The 16550-nt window shown below is 40.0% G+C and overlaps 3 protein-coding genes across 4 annotated transcripts in view; 2 read left to right on the top strand and 1 right to left on the bottom strand.

Moving 5' to 3' along the window:
• The first annotated feature begins 95 nt into the window (after window positions 1-95).
• LOC135480669 (heme-binding protein 2-like) lies at window positions 96-8630 on the top strand. Of its 2 annotated transcripts, none has more exons than XM_064760566.1 (5): window positions 96-312; window positions 969-1155; window positions 3464-3590; window positions 5927-6089; window positions 6967-8630. In XM_064760566.1, the coding sequence occupies exons 2-5, from the start codon at window positions 988-990 to the stop codon at window positions 7136-7138; spliced, it is 630 nt and encodes a 209-aa protein (XP_064616636.1). In that variant the 5' UTR covers window positions 96-312; window positions 969-987; the 3' UTR covers window positions 7139-8630. The 2 variants fall into 2 exon arrangements, with proteins under 2 accessions (XP_064616636.1, XP_064616635.1); XM_064760565.1 differs by having other exon boundaries at window positions 96-474.
• Window positions 8631-13951: 5321 nt separating this feature from the next.
• Window positions 13952-14648, bottom strand: LOC135480418 (basic salivary proline-rich protein 1-like). The gene is made up of 2 exons (XM_064760247.1): window positions 14565-14648; window positions 13952-14395 (listed from the first exon to the last, which is right to left on the bottom strand). The coding sequence occupies exons 1-2, from the start codon at window positions 14646-14648 to the stop codon at window positions 13952-13954; spliced, it is 528 nt and encodes a 175-aa protein (XP_064616317.1).
• A 597-nt stretch (window positions 14649-15245) lies between these two features.
• The window catches only part of LOC135480737 (heme-binding protein 1-like), a 7871-nt gene continuing 6566 nt past the window's right edge, over window positions 15246-16550 (top strand). The window contains exon 1 of the mRNA XM_064760655.1: window positions 15246-15422. Within this exon, the coding sequence (XP_064616725.1) occupies window positions 15255-15422 (168 nt within the window). The 5' untranslated portion in view covers window positions 15246-15254. The remainder of the gene's footprint in view (window positions 15423-16550) is intronic.

Here is a 16550-nt window from a genome sequence, read left to right as displayed (position 1 = left end):
TGACTCGTCTTTTGAAATCGAACTCTGAGGACGAGCATCAAGGTTTACCCTGTAGTTAATTGTATCACTGGCGCCTTGCCTGGGAAGATCGTAACACCAGGATCAGACACGGATTCAATAACAAGATTATGGGTAGTTTTCATCATGACCCATCAAGTCCGCGTAGGATTTCCATGACTGAGATTAGATATATTACACCATATTTGTGGACGACAAGTGGTCTTCAACTAATGTTAGATTACGAAAAGAGCGTGCTGGACTGCTTGTTGTGTGGAAAAAGCGGGAGTGCCCGAGGAAAGTCAACGGCCTTCGGCAAGTTATTGGCGGGCTTTTCCACATGTGACGTATAGATATATACACCATATTTGTGGACGACAAGTGGTCTTCAACTAACGTTAGATTACGAAAAGAGCGTGCTGGACTGCTTGTTGTGTGGAAAAAGCGGGAGTGCCAGAGGAAAGTCAACGGCCTTCGGCCTTTTGGGGGGCCTTTTTTCTAAAACGAATCTCAATAATTTACTTTCTTCAAAGAAAATGTAAATCCTTTGATTTATTTGTTTGATTTATTTATTTGATTTGTGTATTACGCCATATTCAAGAATATTTCACTTATACGACGGCGGCCAGCATTATGGTGAGAGGAAACAGGAGGGGGGGAGGGAGGGGGGCATCAAACCATTACATTTGGTGGTTATCCTTTTCTGGATTCGCTCTCAAACATCTTTCAGAAAATTTCCGTTAAAAGTTCTGCATGGATCTTAATTTAAGCTTGGGAACTGTTTAGCCTGGTTTTGGGGTGATGCGGATCCAGCAGTTATCCAGGGAGATACCACACAAATGAAGAGTAATGTTTGTAGTTGGGGTATTTGGACATTTGTTTGAGTGTCTTACTAATTCAATACACACTGAATTTTACTGAATTTTATTAGGTTTAATAATTTTATTCAGATCTTTTCACCTATTTATCAGTTTCAGTACAGCAGGCGAGATGATGATGGGTGTGTGTAAGTTGGCTGTGTTGCTGTGTCTGATCTGCCTCCCAGTAAGCTCTGGGAGTATCATTGACCGATTGTTTCGGAGACGGGAAGTGACAGGCAGGCCAGAGTTCTGTGGGTCATACCAGTGTCCTAACTTTACAGTTGTTTCGGCAGGAGAGGTGAGAAATTCTGATCAGGAATTAATTTGTTAGTTGCGACAAACCAGCCCTCTACTTAGTTGTGTCCCTGTGTCGGTCAATCGAGACAGACCGGTCGGTCAGCTGGTTCTGACTCCCCATCTTTTCTGAAGAGCGTCCTATGTATTAACATTTGCCACTCATTTAACGAGTGGGCTGCCTGTAAAACGACACGACACTAAAGGCGGACAACACAACTGCAGTGAATTTGCGCTTGTGGCTTTATTTGTTTATTTGGCGTTTTTCGCCGTACTCAAGAATTGCTCACTTATATGACTTAAAGGAGTCAAGTGAATCACCGACGTTTATTAGGTAGCTGACAAACCTTCCGACTAAACGAACTACTGGCGAGAGCTAATTTCGAACTCGCGACGGCCTGATAGTCGCAGAAGGTCAGCGCTTGACTTGTCTGAGCCTGCGCAAATACATGACATGAACATATTGTCATAATCACGTGTCGGATTCCACTCAATGGTTCGTAACTCAGACATATTTTGCATTCGTGTATTTTTGGAACACAGAAATCCACAAAATCTTCAAATTCTCAGATCTGATCTCCAGATATCTATGACATAACACTGTTGTCAGAACACTTACATAGCCTCTATAATCTGATCCTCAGATATCTATGACATAGCACTGTTGTTAGAACACTTTAGACAGCCTCTATAATCTGATCCTCAGATATCTATGACATAGCACTGTTGTTAGAACACTTTAGACAGCCTCTATAATCTGATCCTCAGATATCTATGATATAACACTGTTGTTAGAACACTTTAGGCAGCCTCTATAATCTGATCCTCAGATATCTATGACATAGCACTGTTGTTAGAACACTTTAGACAGCCTCTATAATCTGATCCTCAGATATCTATGACATAGCACTGTTGTTAGAACACTTTAGACAGCCTCTATAATCTGATCCTCAGATATCTATGATATAACACTGTTGTTAGAACACTTTAGACAGCCTCTATAATCTGATCCTCAGATATCTATGACATAACACTGTTGTAAGAACACTTTAGACAGCCGCTATAATCTGATCCTCAGATATCTATGATATAACACTGTTGTTAGAACACTTTAGGCAGCCTCTATAATCTGATCCTCAGATATCTACGGCATAACACTGTTGTTAGAACACTTACATAACCTCTATAATCTGATCCTCAGATATCTATGATATAACACTGTTGTTAGAACACTTTAGACAGCCTCTATAATCTGATCCTCAGATATCTATGATATAACACTGTTGTTAGAGCACTTTAGACAGCCTCTATAATCTGATCCTCAGATATCTATGATATAACACTGTTGTTAGAACACTTTAGACTGCCTCTATAATCTGATCCTCAGATATCTATGATATAACACTGTTGTTAGAACACTTTAGACTGCCTCTATAATCTGATCCTCAGATATCTATGATATAACACTGTTGTTAGAGCACTTTAGACAGCCTCTATAATCTGATCCTCAGATATCTACGGCATAACACACTTAGCATACTGAGATAGCCTCTCTGTTTTGACATAAGTATGCGTTTAGAACAGTGAACATAAACTTACCTAGGCTATAGTTTTTGTGATTCCAGTGGTCTAGTTGACAGTAACCGGCTCCACGGCGTCTACAGGACTGTATATAAATGCTTGGACCAAATGAGTGCTTGGGGGTTTAACGTCGTGCTTAATAATTTTTAAGTCATATGACGACGAAGGAATCCTTAGAGTGCATGTAATGTGCCTTCTTGTTGCATTTCATGTCGCATTTCCACCGCTCTTTTATCTAGTGCTTCACTGAGACGATTTACCGAAGGTCCGAGCCATTATACTGGTACAGGTCAACCAGTCGTTGCACTATCCCCTTCATGCTGAACGCCGAGCGAGGAAGTTAAAACTTCCTCTTTAAAGTCTTAGGTGTGACCCGAACCAGGATTGACCCTGGATCTACCGCTCGCGAAGCGGACGCTCCGCCAACTGTGCTATCGGGGCCGGCCTGAGAGCTCTTGGTTTCCACCAAAGGCAGCAGAATATTCAGTACTCTTTGGTTTCTTCCGCCCATCAAACTGATCGCCTTTGTACAAGAGAAGTGTCCCTGATTGTCGCGATTTGGCACCAATCTAGCAATCAATCAAGTAAGCGAGCAAGCACGCAATCGAGCAAGCACGCAATCGAGCAAGCACACAATCGAGCAAGCACACAATCGAGCAAGGAAGTTTAATAATCAAGCCACCAAGCAGTTAACACTTATGTCTATATCCTAACTACCTGTTGGGTTGCAGGATTACGAACTGCGCCAATACGAGCCGACCACGTGGGTTGCCACAGCAAGAGGCAATGGCTGGTTCTCAACGTTTTACATGTACATGCGCCTGGTGAAATACACCGTGAGGGGATACAACAGCTTAGGTAAGCTATAGTACCATACACACAATATATGTGCCTGGTAAAATACACCGTGAAGGGATACAACAGCTTAGGTAAGCTATAGTACCATACACATAATATATGTGCCTGGTAAAATACACCGTGAGGGGACACAGCAGCTTAGGTAAGCTATAGTACCATACACACAGTATATGCGCCTGGTGAAATACACGGTGAGGGGATACAACGACTTAGGTAAGCTATAGTACTATATACACAACATATGCGCCTGGTAAAATACACCGTGAGGGGACACAGCAGCTTAGGTAAGCTATAGTACCATACACACAGTATATGCGCCTGGTAAAATACACCGTGAGGGAATACAACAGCTTAGGTAAGCTATAGCACCATACACATAATATATGTGCCTGGTAAAATACACCGTGAGGGGATACAACAGCTTAGGTAAGCTATAGTACCATACATATAATATATGTGCCTGGTAAAATACACCGTGAGGGAATACAACAGCTTAGGTAAGCTATAGTACCATACATATAATATATGTGCCTGGTAAAATACACCGTGAGGGAATACAACAGCTTAGGTAAGCTATAGCACCATACACATAATATATGTGCCTGGTAAAATACACTGTGAGGGGACACAGCAGCTTAGGTAAGCTATAGTACCATATACACAGTATATGCGCCTGGTGAAATACACGGTGAGGGGATACAACGACTTAGGTAAGCTATAGTACTATATACACAACATATGCGCCTGGTAAAATACACCGTGAGGGGATACAACAGCTTAGGTAAGCTATAGTACCATACACACAATATATGTGCCTGGTAAAATACACCGTGTGGGGATACAACGACTTAGGTAAGCTATAGTGCCATACATATAATATATGTGCCTGGTAAAATACACCGTGAGGGGATACAACAGCTTAGGTAAGCTATAGTACCATACACATAATATATGTGCCTGGTAAAATACACCGTGAGGGGATACAACAGCTTAGGTAAGCTATAGTACCATACACATAATATATGTGCCTGGTAAAATACACCGTGAGGGAATACAACAGCTTAGGTAAGCTATAGTGCCATACATATAATATATGTGCCTAGTAAAATACACCGTGAAGGGATACAACGACTTAGGTAAGCTATAGTACTATATACACAACATATGCGCCTGGTAAAATACACCGTGAGGGGACACAGCAGCTTAGGTAAGCTATAGGTAAGCCAGGGGCTAGGGACCGTGTATTAATCGTGGTGAATTAGATCGCCAAGTTGAACATACCAACAGTTGCAATCAAAGCGCAAATCATGCATATTTTATCGTTGATAACTTATATACCGACATGGTACACGATTTGAATATTGATTTCACTAAATTCGCCTAGACCATTCTTTCTAATCTTCCTCATATAAATGACAGCTGTTGACTGCTTCTTTTTGCATAGTTTCATCTTAATTTCATACTTTATATACTGATTTAGTTCTTTGGTGGTTTCTGTTAAACGCCATTTTGGGAATTAGCCTTGCGATTATTGACCTAAAGTGTATATTTTGGTTGACACTTGGTATACGAATGCCTGCTTCATGTATATACAGGTTTACATGGGGTAATGATGCTATAGCCTAGGTAAGCTATACATACACACATTCACGCTTTATATACACCTGTACATGCATACATACACACAATAGACCTGCACGCTTTCCATAGCTTGGGTAAGCCGTACATACATACACGTGGAAGGAAGACAACAGCTTAGCTAAGCTATATACATACGTATATACATGTGGGAGTGAGACAAGAAAACAGTGTGAGGACAAGCTAGACAGAAGCATAGACAACTGGACAAAAGTATAGATTAACTGGACAAAAATAAACAAAAATTAGATAAAAGTACAAACAATTTAGAAGGCACTCGGAGAGCGACCCAGCTATAAATGCTTGAATTTCCGCACCACAGACAAAGGGACATGACTCGTGAATAGTCGTGAAGACTATTGTTTGCCTCGTTTTGCATTATTAGCTCAGTTTGTGTGAAAAGTGTAAGTCGTGATCACGAGAAAGTGTAAGTCTTGATCACGAGAAAGTCGAAGTCGTGATCACAAGATACCTTGCGTTTTCTGTCCTTCCATTTGGCATCATGCAAGGGGTTTCTTTGGTTTTAAATTTTTTATCATATTTGTTTCTTTGACGCCGAAATAAGAAACTTATGGACATGGATATTTTTGTTGTTGTTGGGTTTGAATGTTCAATAGGGCCGATCGTTAAGAAATACATATTTTAAACTATGAAAGATTTGTGTGAGTATTGATAATAGGCTTTTGGCCTTCCCCTAGAGTTGAGGATGCCGATGACCGTGCCCATTGTGACAAAAATCAGCACAACAGCTCCCGAGGAGATGATGTTCATGCTGCCCGAGGACAGACAGAAAGACCCCCCGATGCCGACGAACGCCCTCGTGTACATCGTTAAGATGCCAGCGCTTAAGGTCTATGTCAGGTACGTGAATAATTCTACTACCTGTACAGTACTGAGTAAATGCATGAAAAAAATATATTTGAATCGTGGTACTGGATACGTAAATAGATAAATACCGAAGGACTTTGATTATATTACGGAACAGCATCAATAAAACTGAGGCTATAAACCATGCAATGTGGCGGATATGGCGACCGCTATGATCAAGGATGCGGATATGGCGACCGTTGTGATCAGAGATGCGGATATGGGCACCGCTGTGATCAAGGATGCGCATCTGACGACCGCTGTAATCAAGGCTGCTGATCCGGTGACCTCTGTGGTCAAGTTTGTCAGTAACTTGTCAGTAAGGTTTACCTCGTGCACTCCTGTCAGTTTTCTCCATCAATAACTGTCAGTCATCGTATAAATCCGCGGTTAAACTAGGAAAAAATGGTGGATCGATGTTGGCTCGGGCCCGACTCTGAATTTACACTAAAGGGTGTCCTAATCTAAACCGGGTTCATTTAGGCCGGCTTTTTCTGATCCGCCAACTTTGGAAGCTTAAATTAGAACGACTCCTTTTAGTCCACCGTTTTCGTCCAAATTTGCCTGTTCAGCTGCCTGCAAATACCCGATATGACAGGTGCGAGTTTTGTGTCCCTTGGAGGTACATGTAATTCAAACGCTAGATCTGCCTACCGGACTATATTAGAAGTGTACGCTCACAGTCATACATTGGTTAACTGAGCGGAGTCGGCCCCGAACTGGTCCCTTTTTAGCCCTGCAATTCGAAGTTAGTGTAACTGCGGCTAATTTGTGTGAATAATATTTGTTTTATCTATTTATTTGATTGGTGTTTTACGCCGTACTCGAATAACGATCAATAATTTTAATATATGTCATGACTTTATTTCAGAACATTCGGTGGTTTCGCTTCTGACTCGGACTACGACAATGAGATTCTGGCTCTGAAGTCCTCCCTGGGGTCGGACAATCAGTACGAGCAGAACGTCGCTTACAAAGTCGGGTATAATAGTCCATTCACATGGTTTAACCGACACAACGAGGTCTGGCTGGTCGCAGCGTAGTGTACTACGCATGTTCGAGAATTGCCACTTACCATTATTCATGAATTCTTAAAACTTTAATATAAATATAACGTTAGTAATGTTAAATCCGGCATTTTGGTAAAGAAGGGAAAGAATTTGTATTTTTTGATAAACACAGTCTAAAGTGTTTGACATTTAACACTCTACGCAATGCTAAGAAATTGTCACAATCTAAAACTGTCAGAATATCAAATCAGCACTTTATATCTTGTGTCCCGTACCTTCATAATCTGTTTCACGTTATTAATGTTAAAAAAGACCTTGTAAGCTAACATAATGTTGCTCGGGTGGTTTGTTAACAATAGTGCTAGGCTCTAGTTCAGTTGAATTGTTATCTGTAGTGCTATGCTATAGTTCAGTTGAATTGTTAACTGTAGTGCTATGCTATAGTTCAGTTGAATTGTTAAATGTAGTGCTAGGCTATAGTTCAGTTGAATTGTTATCTGTAGTGCTATTCTATGGTTCAGTTGAATTGTTAACTATAATGCTAGGTTATAGTTCAGTTGGATTGTTAACAATAGTGCTATGCTATAGTTCAGTTGAATTGTTAACTACAGTGCTAGGCTATAGTTCAGTTGAATTGTTAAATGTAGTGATAGGCTATAGTTCAGTTGAATTGTTAACTATAATGCTAGGCTATAGTTCAGTTGAATTGTTAACTATAGTGCTAGGCTATAGTTCAGTTGGATTGTTAACTACAGCGCTAGGCTATAGTTCAGTTGAATTGTTAACTTTAGTGCTAGGCTATAGTTCAATTGAACTTGGGGCTTATCAGGAGTTTATTAGTAAAGTTTATCAATAAATTTAAAAAATATACTTTTCCACAGAAAATGTGTTTTTTTCCTGAAATGATTTTGTAATAAAGAGATCAATATCTTCACAAAGAATATGATTTCTTTGCACAGAAAATGAGTTTTACAAGAAAAACTATCTTGTTTTCAAACGGCGACATTTTTTTCAAACAGGAAAACGTATTTTACAAGTGAATTTATTTTTGGGGGGGAAAATTTTCTACCGCGGTGGAATTATGTTTTCTCACCTCAGTAGAAACTGTTTTCACCACGATGGAAATATTTCAACACTATTTTCAATATTTCCTATGAAAAATAATTTCTCATGTAAATAAAATGTGTTCCTTTGGATAAAAAATAATGTTCTGTGTAAAACAATATTTTCTGAAAAATTCACTCATTAACTTTCCTGACAAACCGTTGGAAATTAGGCCATACCAATTGGTACAAGTAGGTGCAAAAGACATCAGCATGGAGAAAACAAACGAATATGAACTTATGTGGCACTAAAAGGCCGTCGTATGTTACTTATGACTATTATTAATGACAATTATTATGTTGCGTAACATTATAAAAGTGTTATCACTGACGTTTGCCAGCGTTTAAACAGTTTCATCATTTTAACCCTTCATGTTAACAGTTTAACATTTGTACTTTAAGATTTTAAGTTTGATTTTCCACATCAGTAGACAGTGATTGAGACAATGTTGTGTTTTTATTTCTCCTCTTAACACATTTATTTCAAGCATTGGAGTGACGGCACTAACCGATGGAATCCTCGCTAGGACAACCATTTATACATAGGGAAACTAGGGAAACGCGAGTTGTGGGTGGCGCGGGGTTTGTGCAAGTGTGAAGTTAGTGTCAACTTAAGCATAGAAAAAAAATTCAGGGATAGATTTTTTTAGTACTTTGAAATATCTGTATGCAGTACTCTACTTTATATACTTGGCAGTCGACAGCATTTTATTGGAAAACATGCATTTTCAGTAAAATTGCAGTATAGGGCTCTATAGTTTTACCTGGATATGGAAAGCATATATGAAAACACATCAAATTATTTGCATATAATATTTTCGAAATATTTGCAGTACACTTGCTTTACTTGGTCATTACTTTATTTGATTGGCGTTTGAATGGAGGAACGAGTATGTATAAAAGATAAAAATAAACACAATGAATGAATAAATAAATGAATTCAAAAAAAGGTATTAACTGAATTACCCAAGAAATAAATAAATAAAACAAATGAAAATAAATCATTATTTATTTGTAAATGAGTGAGTGAGTGCTTCGGGTTTAATGCCATAACAATTTTTCAGCCATATGACGACGAAGGAGTCTTTAGCGTGTATGTACGTGTAATGTGTCTCTGTGTTGCAGGAGGGATTTTCAATTCACTTTTATCTAGTGCTGCTTCACTGAGTAAGGCACTCCGCCCGAGCCATTATACTGATACGGGTCAACCAGTCGTTGCACTACCCCCTTAATGCTGAACGACAAGCGAGGAAGCTACAATTTGCAAATGAAAAAGGAAGTTCAAATTGAAATACATGTATTCAGAGCACGTTACATTGGCCTCTCTTCTACATACCCTGAGATCTTTTGGTTTCAAGCAGAACGCACCACACCGATGTATCATTTAAACATTTCTTTCGGCAAACTTGGTGACTACAGGCTGAACGCACAACCCCAGTACACGTACACGTGTTTGGTCAGCGAGAACCAGTGTGACCTGCTGGTAGCAAGCCCACGTGTAACTGTTTAAGGCACGTGTAACTGTTTAAGCCATGTGTAACTGTTAACGAACAACATAGCATTCCATGCACCTATTATATTGGCCATTATCGTGTCACTGACATTCGGTACTGAGAGGTTAGAGCTGGGAAACAGAACTGATTGGCGTGGTATGAATATAATGTGACTGGGTGGGGTGTAATGTCTGGTGTCTTCGGCATGATACTTCAGTGGCAACAGCACTTTAACGACATGGACTCGCCCTACCACAAGAAGACAGAGTCTGTGTACACACATGTAATGACTCCTCGTTGTCATATGACTAAAATTGTTAAGTTCGACGTTAAACCCCAATAATACATACATACATAAATACATACATACTTACATACATTGTACATTCTTTTTCTTAAAGATCAGATCAATTTGAATTACGACATATTTACGACTTCCAGTCACCTTGGCTTTCCAGAAGTGTTTCACAATCAGCTTGTTTTTCCAGCCAGCTTGATTTTCCAGCCGCCTTTTCAAATCAGCTTGGTTTTCCAGCCAGCTTTGTTTCACAACCAGCTTGGTTTCCCACCCGGATTTTAGGCCGTCCCCATAGAATGCCATGCTGAAGATACTGGGCGTAATAGACGATTCAGTGGAAGTAACTGATCAGGTAGCATACGGACCCCTCTCCATTTATGGTAATTGGGGCCGCATGTCATGTTAACTGCTCCCTAGCGTCAATGCTAAATACAGGTCTAAACAGAATCTGAAAGTATTCGTCAAGACTTGGACCTGATCGAGTTATACATTATACAGTTGTTGAAGATTTCGCATTTTGTAGACATAAACACGACCCACATGAAAATCTTTTTGCGTCAACTTATTATTGTACATTTGTTTAATATCTGAATTCCATGGATACGGTAGCCCGTTCAGCAATGAGGCTGACAATGGTCATCACCGTATCACCATAGTGATTTCAAGACCATGCAGTGAACGCTGAACTGCTGATAGTCGTTGGTGTGCCGAGCCCGGTTTCCTCCCATCATAATGCCGGCCGCCGTCGTATAAGTCGTATTCATGAGTACGGCGTAAAACCCCAACCAAATAAATAAATAAATAAATAAATATACTCTATACGTGATACTGGTCAAGTCATTCTCATGTCTTATTATTTTCACTTTACCAATGTAAAACGATAGGACTAATGACTTCACTTCTGAAACTTTTGAAAACATCTCCTAAAAATATTTATATAGAAGGCTCAACTGGCAACATTTAAGAAAAATAATCCGTTATGTTAATGAGTAGAAATATACGGACAGAACAGCTACACTGGATCCTTAATGTTTGACACAGATTTATGAAGAATCCGTATTAATTTTCTCGTTATCACAGTCTTACCAGGATATGCAAAACAAACACACGAGTCGGTGTGACACATGCTAATGATCTGACAGATGATACGGTATGTAAATAAGCCTGTTGTATAATCACCCTATTTCAAGTGCGCATGCGTGACCGTGAAATCCAATGCCTTCGCACTAAGAATCGTATAGTACGTATATGCGTGGTATGTATATGCCGGATATATGACATTGTACCCCAGGGTCAGTTCTGGCGACATTCGTACCCAAAGCGACCAACAACACAAAAGGACAGATCTGAGGGAAGGAGATACACGAAGAAAGGGTGAGTGTAAGAGTGGATTTGTGCTGCTTAACTAAGAGTGAGGAAGAACAAGCGATGTAGTATAACAAAGGTTGGAAAGTGTCCCATTGCATGCTGTATATTGCTACCGTATTACTCAGTGTTATCTATACCCAATCTTTATGAATTAACATTTATCAAGCATCTTAAGCTTTTCGTTGCCATACATTGCAGTTGTTTCAAAAGCGAAACTCAGAACAAGAAAAGAACGCAAACTGTGGTCGGTACATTGTTCTGTAGTAAAGAACCATCGAACAAATTTTAAACTTCATAGAGCGAAACATTGAAATTGTATAACCGTGTTTGAATTTTTGATTGTCTTAAGATTTGTCATAAATATGAGACCAGCTGTTGAAGTACATAACGTTGTCAAAGTATTACATGTCTCTGGTGTATAGTATTTGTATGATAGAGGTTTAAGGTCTCAAGCGGAATTCATTTTATTGAAAAATAAGAAACTTGTACACTTGAAAATATTTGTTCTGGAGAAAATATTCAATGTACTTATTTCTTTGATTGTTGTTTCACGACAGATTGAAGAATTCTTCACTTACATTTCATCTACATGATTAGTTTTGTGGGTGTGTATAACCGGGGTGCCCCGGGGTATACCACTATGACAAACTTTCGTACTTGGACCACAGTTGTGACCCTCTTCAAGTAATAGCTATTTCGTAACGGCTTGATGCGGACACTCACAACATGAGAAATTATGGGGGCCAAATATCGGCTACATGCATATATACGCCTCGGTGTAATTCAGTTGTGCATTAGACATGAATCCATTTGCGGGGCTATCGAGGCGATCCAGTAACGGCTCAGTAATTAAAGAAGCACAATATATTTACTTCGATACATGCTAATTTAATGCATATTTTGCATATGCATGCATGTGAAAGGGAGAGGCCATGTTATTATAGATAGTGTTTTGTCCATTAAGTGAAGATAACAACACTTGTAACAATGGCTATAGGCCTACACATAACAGTGGTTCCCTTCATTCTAAAAACTTATTCGTCTAAACTTTTGGTATGTAGCAGCAATATATGCTGCGCTTTTATATAAAGGGAAGTTTTTCGTAATATTAGAGGAGACAAGTATTTTACTGATTGCCTTGATGTTTTACTGCACCGTACTTTAAAAAAATATTTCATTTACATGAAGGCGATTTTAGGTTTAAGGGTCTACAGAGGGAACCTGACCGAGTCCTGGGTAAGCATCGCTTATTGCTAGGTTAATGGTGGAAAGTTCTCAAGCGCATCACATTGGAACCATTGGTACATTTTTTGTATACTCGCGATAGCCTATAATAACCGAGTCAAGTACCAGATGACATGTGTGATGAAAACGATCACATGGTCGAAAGAAGCTTTCGTATTTGTCTGGTCACTTAGGTCCGTTCTGGCAAAGCTGTCGCAACACTATACCCTAAGCGCATTTAATCACGATGACGTATCTCTTTGTTAAATGTTGTTACAGAGGGCCTCCGTGGCAGAATCTATGCGTCGAAACAGATATTCGTGACACACTAGTTTTTGTAGTAATAACTTGTGACGTTGATTGAAATCCTCACACAACTCTCAGGATCTGATCAATGCTATAAGGGAAGATACGTACACGCCATATGCAGGACCCTTCGGTATATTGCTGTCCAAGTAAGGATAACTTACAATGTCAAAATTGAAACTATCCCTCTTGTCGTAAAGTCTTCGAGAGAGAAAACCGTGTTGATTTTTGAGCAAATATAGGTCCAGATAAGATGTGCCATCTGGGGAGTCTGTGATTTCCTTTAAATCCAACGAAAGTGGGTAAATATCTTTCACAGCCTTTACCATATACGGACTGCTTAAAGACAGCAGAGTGTCAGTATATCGTTTAGTGAATGAGAAAGATCGTGCCTGGTGAGGAATATTGAATATAGTCGTATTAAAGGGAAGGACAATTTTCTCATATTCTCTCATAATTATCTCTATCTATACGTGGTACTCCTCACAAGCAGATTTCGAAGATCATAATTATTTACAATATTAAGATCACCGGTCAAGACATGTATACATGGATGTTAGCTAAAATCTTACGATTCAGTCACAACAGAATCTTCCAGAAGTATAATCGGACATATCAAAACCCTTAACTGCTTCCCCGTAATTAAATATCTTCTAAAGGATTCGTTTAGTATATTGGTAGGAAATGCATGCGGGCTGTCGTATGTTAAAGTCATTCGGCAAAACATTGCCAACCTCTGCATCATTTAAAATTCACGGTATGTACATTAAATCAAGACCTCTATCTAGGTACTTTAATTTAAGGAACAGTCTCTTTTTAGCAGTCTGAACTGTTTTAACTGGTTCGTAAAGTCGAAAATAGGATATGTCTTGATCTACGTGAATCACATGGGGTGGTACAGAAAGTGTAGAAGTGAACATTATTTCTGTAAACCACTTTGCTCAATATTTTAAAAGAAACTGCATGTAATACTGTGCGTAGAACGTGCATGCTATCAGTTGTATTAAACAAACCTATCAGGTGACTGACAGTTATGTTGCTGTGAATCGACACCTTAATGGTTAGCACGCCAGCGCTGCGCAAATGTTTGTAAAACAGGTCCCTGATTGGGGAGGTCCCTGATTGGGGAGGACCCTGATTGGGAGGTCCCTGATTGGGGAGGTTCCTGATTGGGGAGGACCCTGATTGGGGATGACCCTGATTGGGAGGTCCCTGATTGGGGAGGTTCCTGATTGGGGAGGACCCTGACTGGGGAGGTCCCTGACTGGGGAGGTTCCTGATTGGGGAGGACCCTGATTGGGGAGGTCCCTGACTGGGGAGGACCCTGATTGGGGAGATCCCTGATTGGGGAGGCCCCTGATTGGGGAGGCCCCTGATTGGGAGGTCCCTGATTGGGGAGGTTCCTGATTGGGGAGAACCCTGATTGGGGAGGTCCCTGACTGGGATGGACCCTGATTGGGGAGGACCCTGATTGGGAGGTCCCTGATTGGGGAGGTTCCTGATTGGAGAGGACCAATCTTCAAAATCATACATGGCAAATGATGGGTTGTTTTCACCATGTCACAAAAGCATAGAAGAGTAGAGCATAGAAAATCGAGGAACTTCAGATTGGTCCAGACTGGTATACAGTCAGAGTTATTTGCCCTTTGCTCCAAGTGTTCATGTACTTGGATCCGCGGTGCCCTCTCACTTAGCTCTCGCCTGAAGTCAGGAGGTGTGTTAGGTACAGCTCTCCAGGCGCGGTGTGTCATGAACACATAAGTTTGTTTATTTACTTATTTATACTATTATTCATAGTTATTTTTAACTAACTAATTTATTTCATTAATTTATCTTTATCTCCTAATATATGCTCTTACCTCTTAACAGTGGAAGCTGATTTCAAACCTACAGAATGTCATAAGTTTTCCCCTGCGCTCTGCCCGGTTTCCTCCCACCATAATGCTTGCCACCCTTGTATACGTGAAATATTCTTGAGTACTGCCTTAAACACCAATTAGATTAATAAATAGGGGCCTCCGTGGCTCAGTCGGTTAGCGCGCTAGTGCAGCATAATGACCCAGGAGCCTCTCACCAATGCGGCCGCTGTGAGTTCAAGCCCAGGTCATGCTGGCTTCCTCTCCGGACGTACGTGGGAAGGTCTGCCACAACCTTTTGGATGGTCGTAGGTTTCCCCCGGGCTCTATCCGGTTTCCTCCCACCATAATGCTGGCCGCCGTCGTATAAGTGAAATATTCTTGAGTACGGCGTAAAACACCAATCAAATAAATAAATAAATTAAGCTGATTTCACTTTGATTTAATCATTTCATTGAGACGTAGTCGCTATAATTGATCAATTTCAGTATAAGAGGCGAGATGACGATGGGTGCGTGTAAGTTAACTGTGGTGCTGTGCCTCATCTTTCTCCCAGTCTGCTCCGGGGGTATCCTTGACTACCTGTTTGGGCCACGGGAAGAGACAGGCAGACCTGCCTTCTGCAAGTCGCACCAATGTCCTAACTTTACAGTCATTGCAAGGGGACAGGTAAGACAGATTCAATTATAAATATATATATTTCATAAGGACTAAGATGTCATTAACGATGTTCATCAAATATATATGTCGTGATGTTGCTAAAGCACTTAGATAGCATTTAATCTGACCCTCTTTTATACGTCATAAGGATGTTGCTAGAGCACTTAGATTGCATTTTATCTGACCCTCTTTTATGCGTCATAAGGATGTTGCTAGAGCACTTAGATAGCATTTAATCTGACCCTCTTTTATACGTCATAAGGATGTTGCTAGAGCACTTAGATAGCATTTAAATCTGATCCTCTTTTCATGCGTCATATGGATGTTGCTAGAGCCCTTAGATTGCATTTAATCTGACCCTCTTTTATACGTCATATGGATGTTGCTAAAGCACTTAGATAGCATTTAATCTGACCCTCTTTTATACGTCATAAGGATGTTTCCTAGAGCACTTAGATTGCATTTAATCTGACCCTCTTTTATGCGTCATAAGGATGTTGCTAGAGCACTTAGATTGCATTTAATCTGACCCTCTTTATGCGTCATAAGGATGTTGCTAGAGCACTTAGATTGCATTTAATCTGACCCTCTTTTATGCGTCATAAGGATGTTGCTAGAGCACTTAGATAGCATTTAATCTTACCCTCCTTTTATGCGTCATAAGGATGTTGCTAGAGCACTTAGATTGCATTAATCTGACCCTCTTTTATACGTCATATGTATGTTGCATGAGCACTTAGATAGCATTTAATCTGACCCTCTTTTATACGTCATAAGGATGTTGCTAGAGCACTTAGATTGCATTTTATCTGATCCTCTTTTATGCGTCATATGGATGTTGCTAGAGCACTTAGATTGCATTTAATCTGACCCTCTTTTATGCGTCATAAGGATGTTGCCAGAGCACTTAGATAGCATTTAATATGACCCTCTTTTATACGTCATAAGGATGTTGCTAGAGCACTTAGATTGCATTTAATCTGACCCTCTTTTATGCGTCATAAGGATGTTGCTAGAGCACTTAGATTGCATTTAATCTGACCCTCTTTTATACGTCATAAGGATGTTGCTAGAGCACTTAGATTGCATTTAATCTGACCCTCTTTTATACGTCATATGGATGTTGCTAGAGCACTT

This window comes from Liolophura sinensis, chromosome 13 (assembly GCF_032854445.1).
Source record: "Liolophura sinensis isolate JHLJ2023 chromosome 13, CUHK_Ljap_v2, whole genome shotgun sequence".
Classification (NCBI taxonomy): Eukaryota; Metazoa; Mollusca; class Polyplacophora; order Chitonida; family Chitonidae; genus Liolophura; species Liolophura sinensis.
This window is presented reverse-complemented; position numbering and strand designations above follow the sequence as displayed.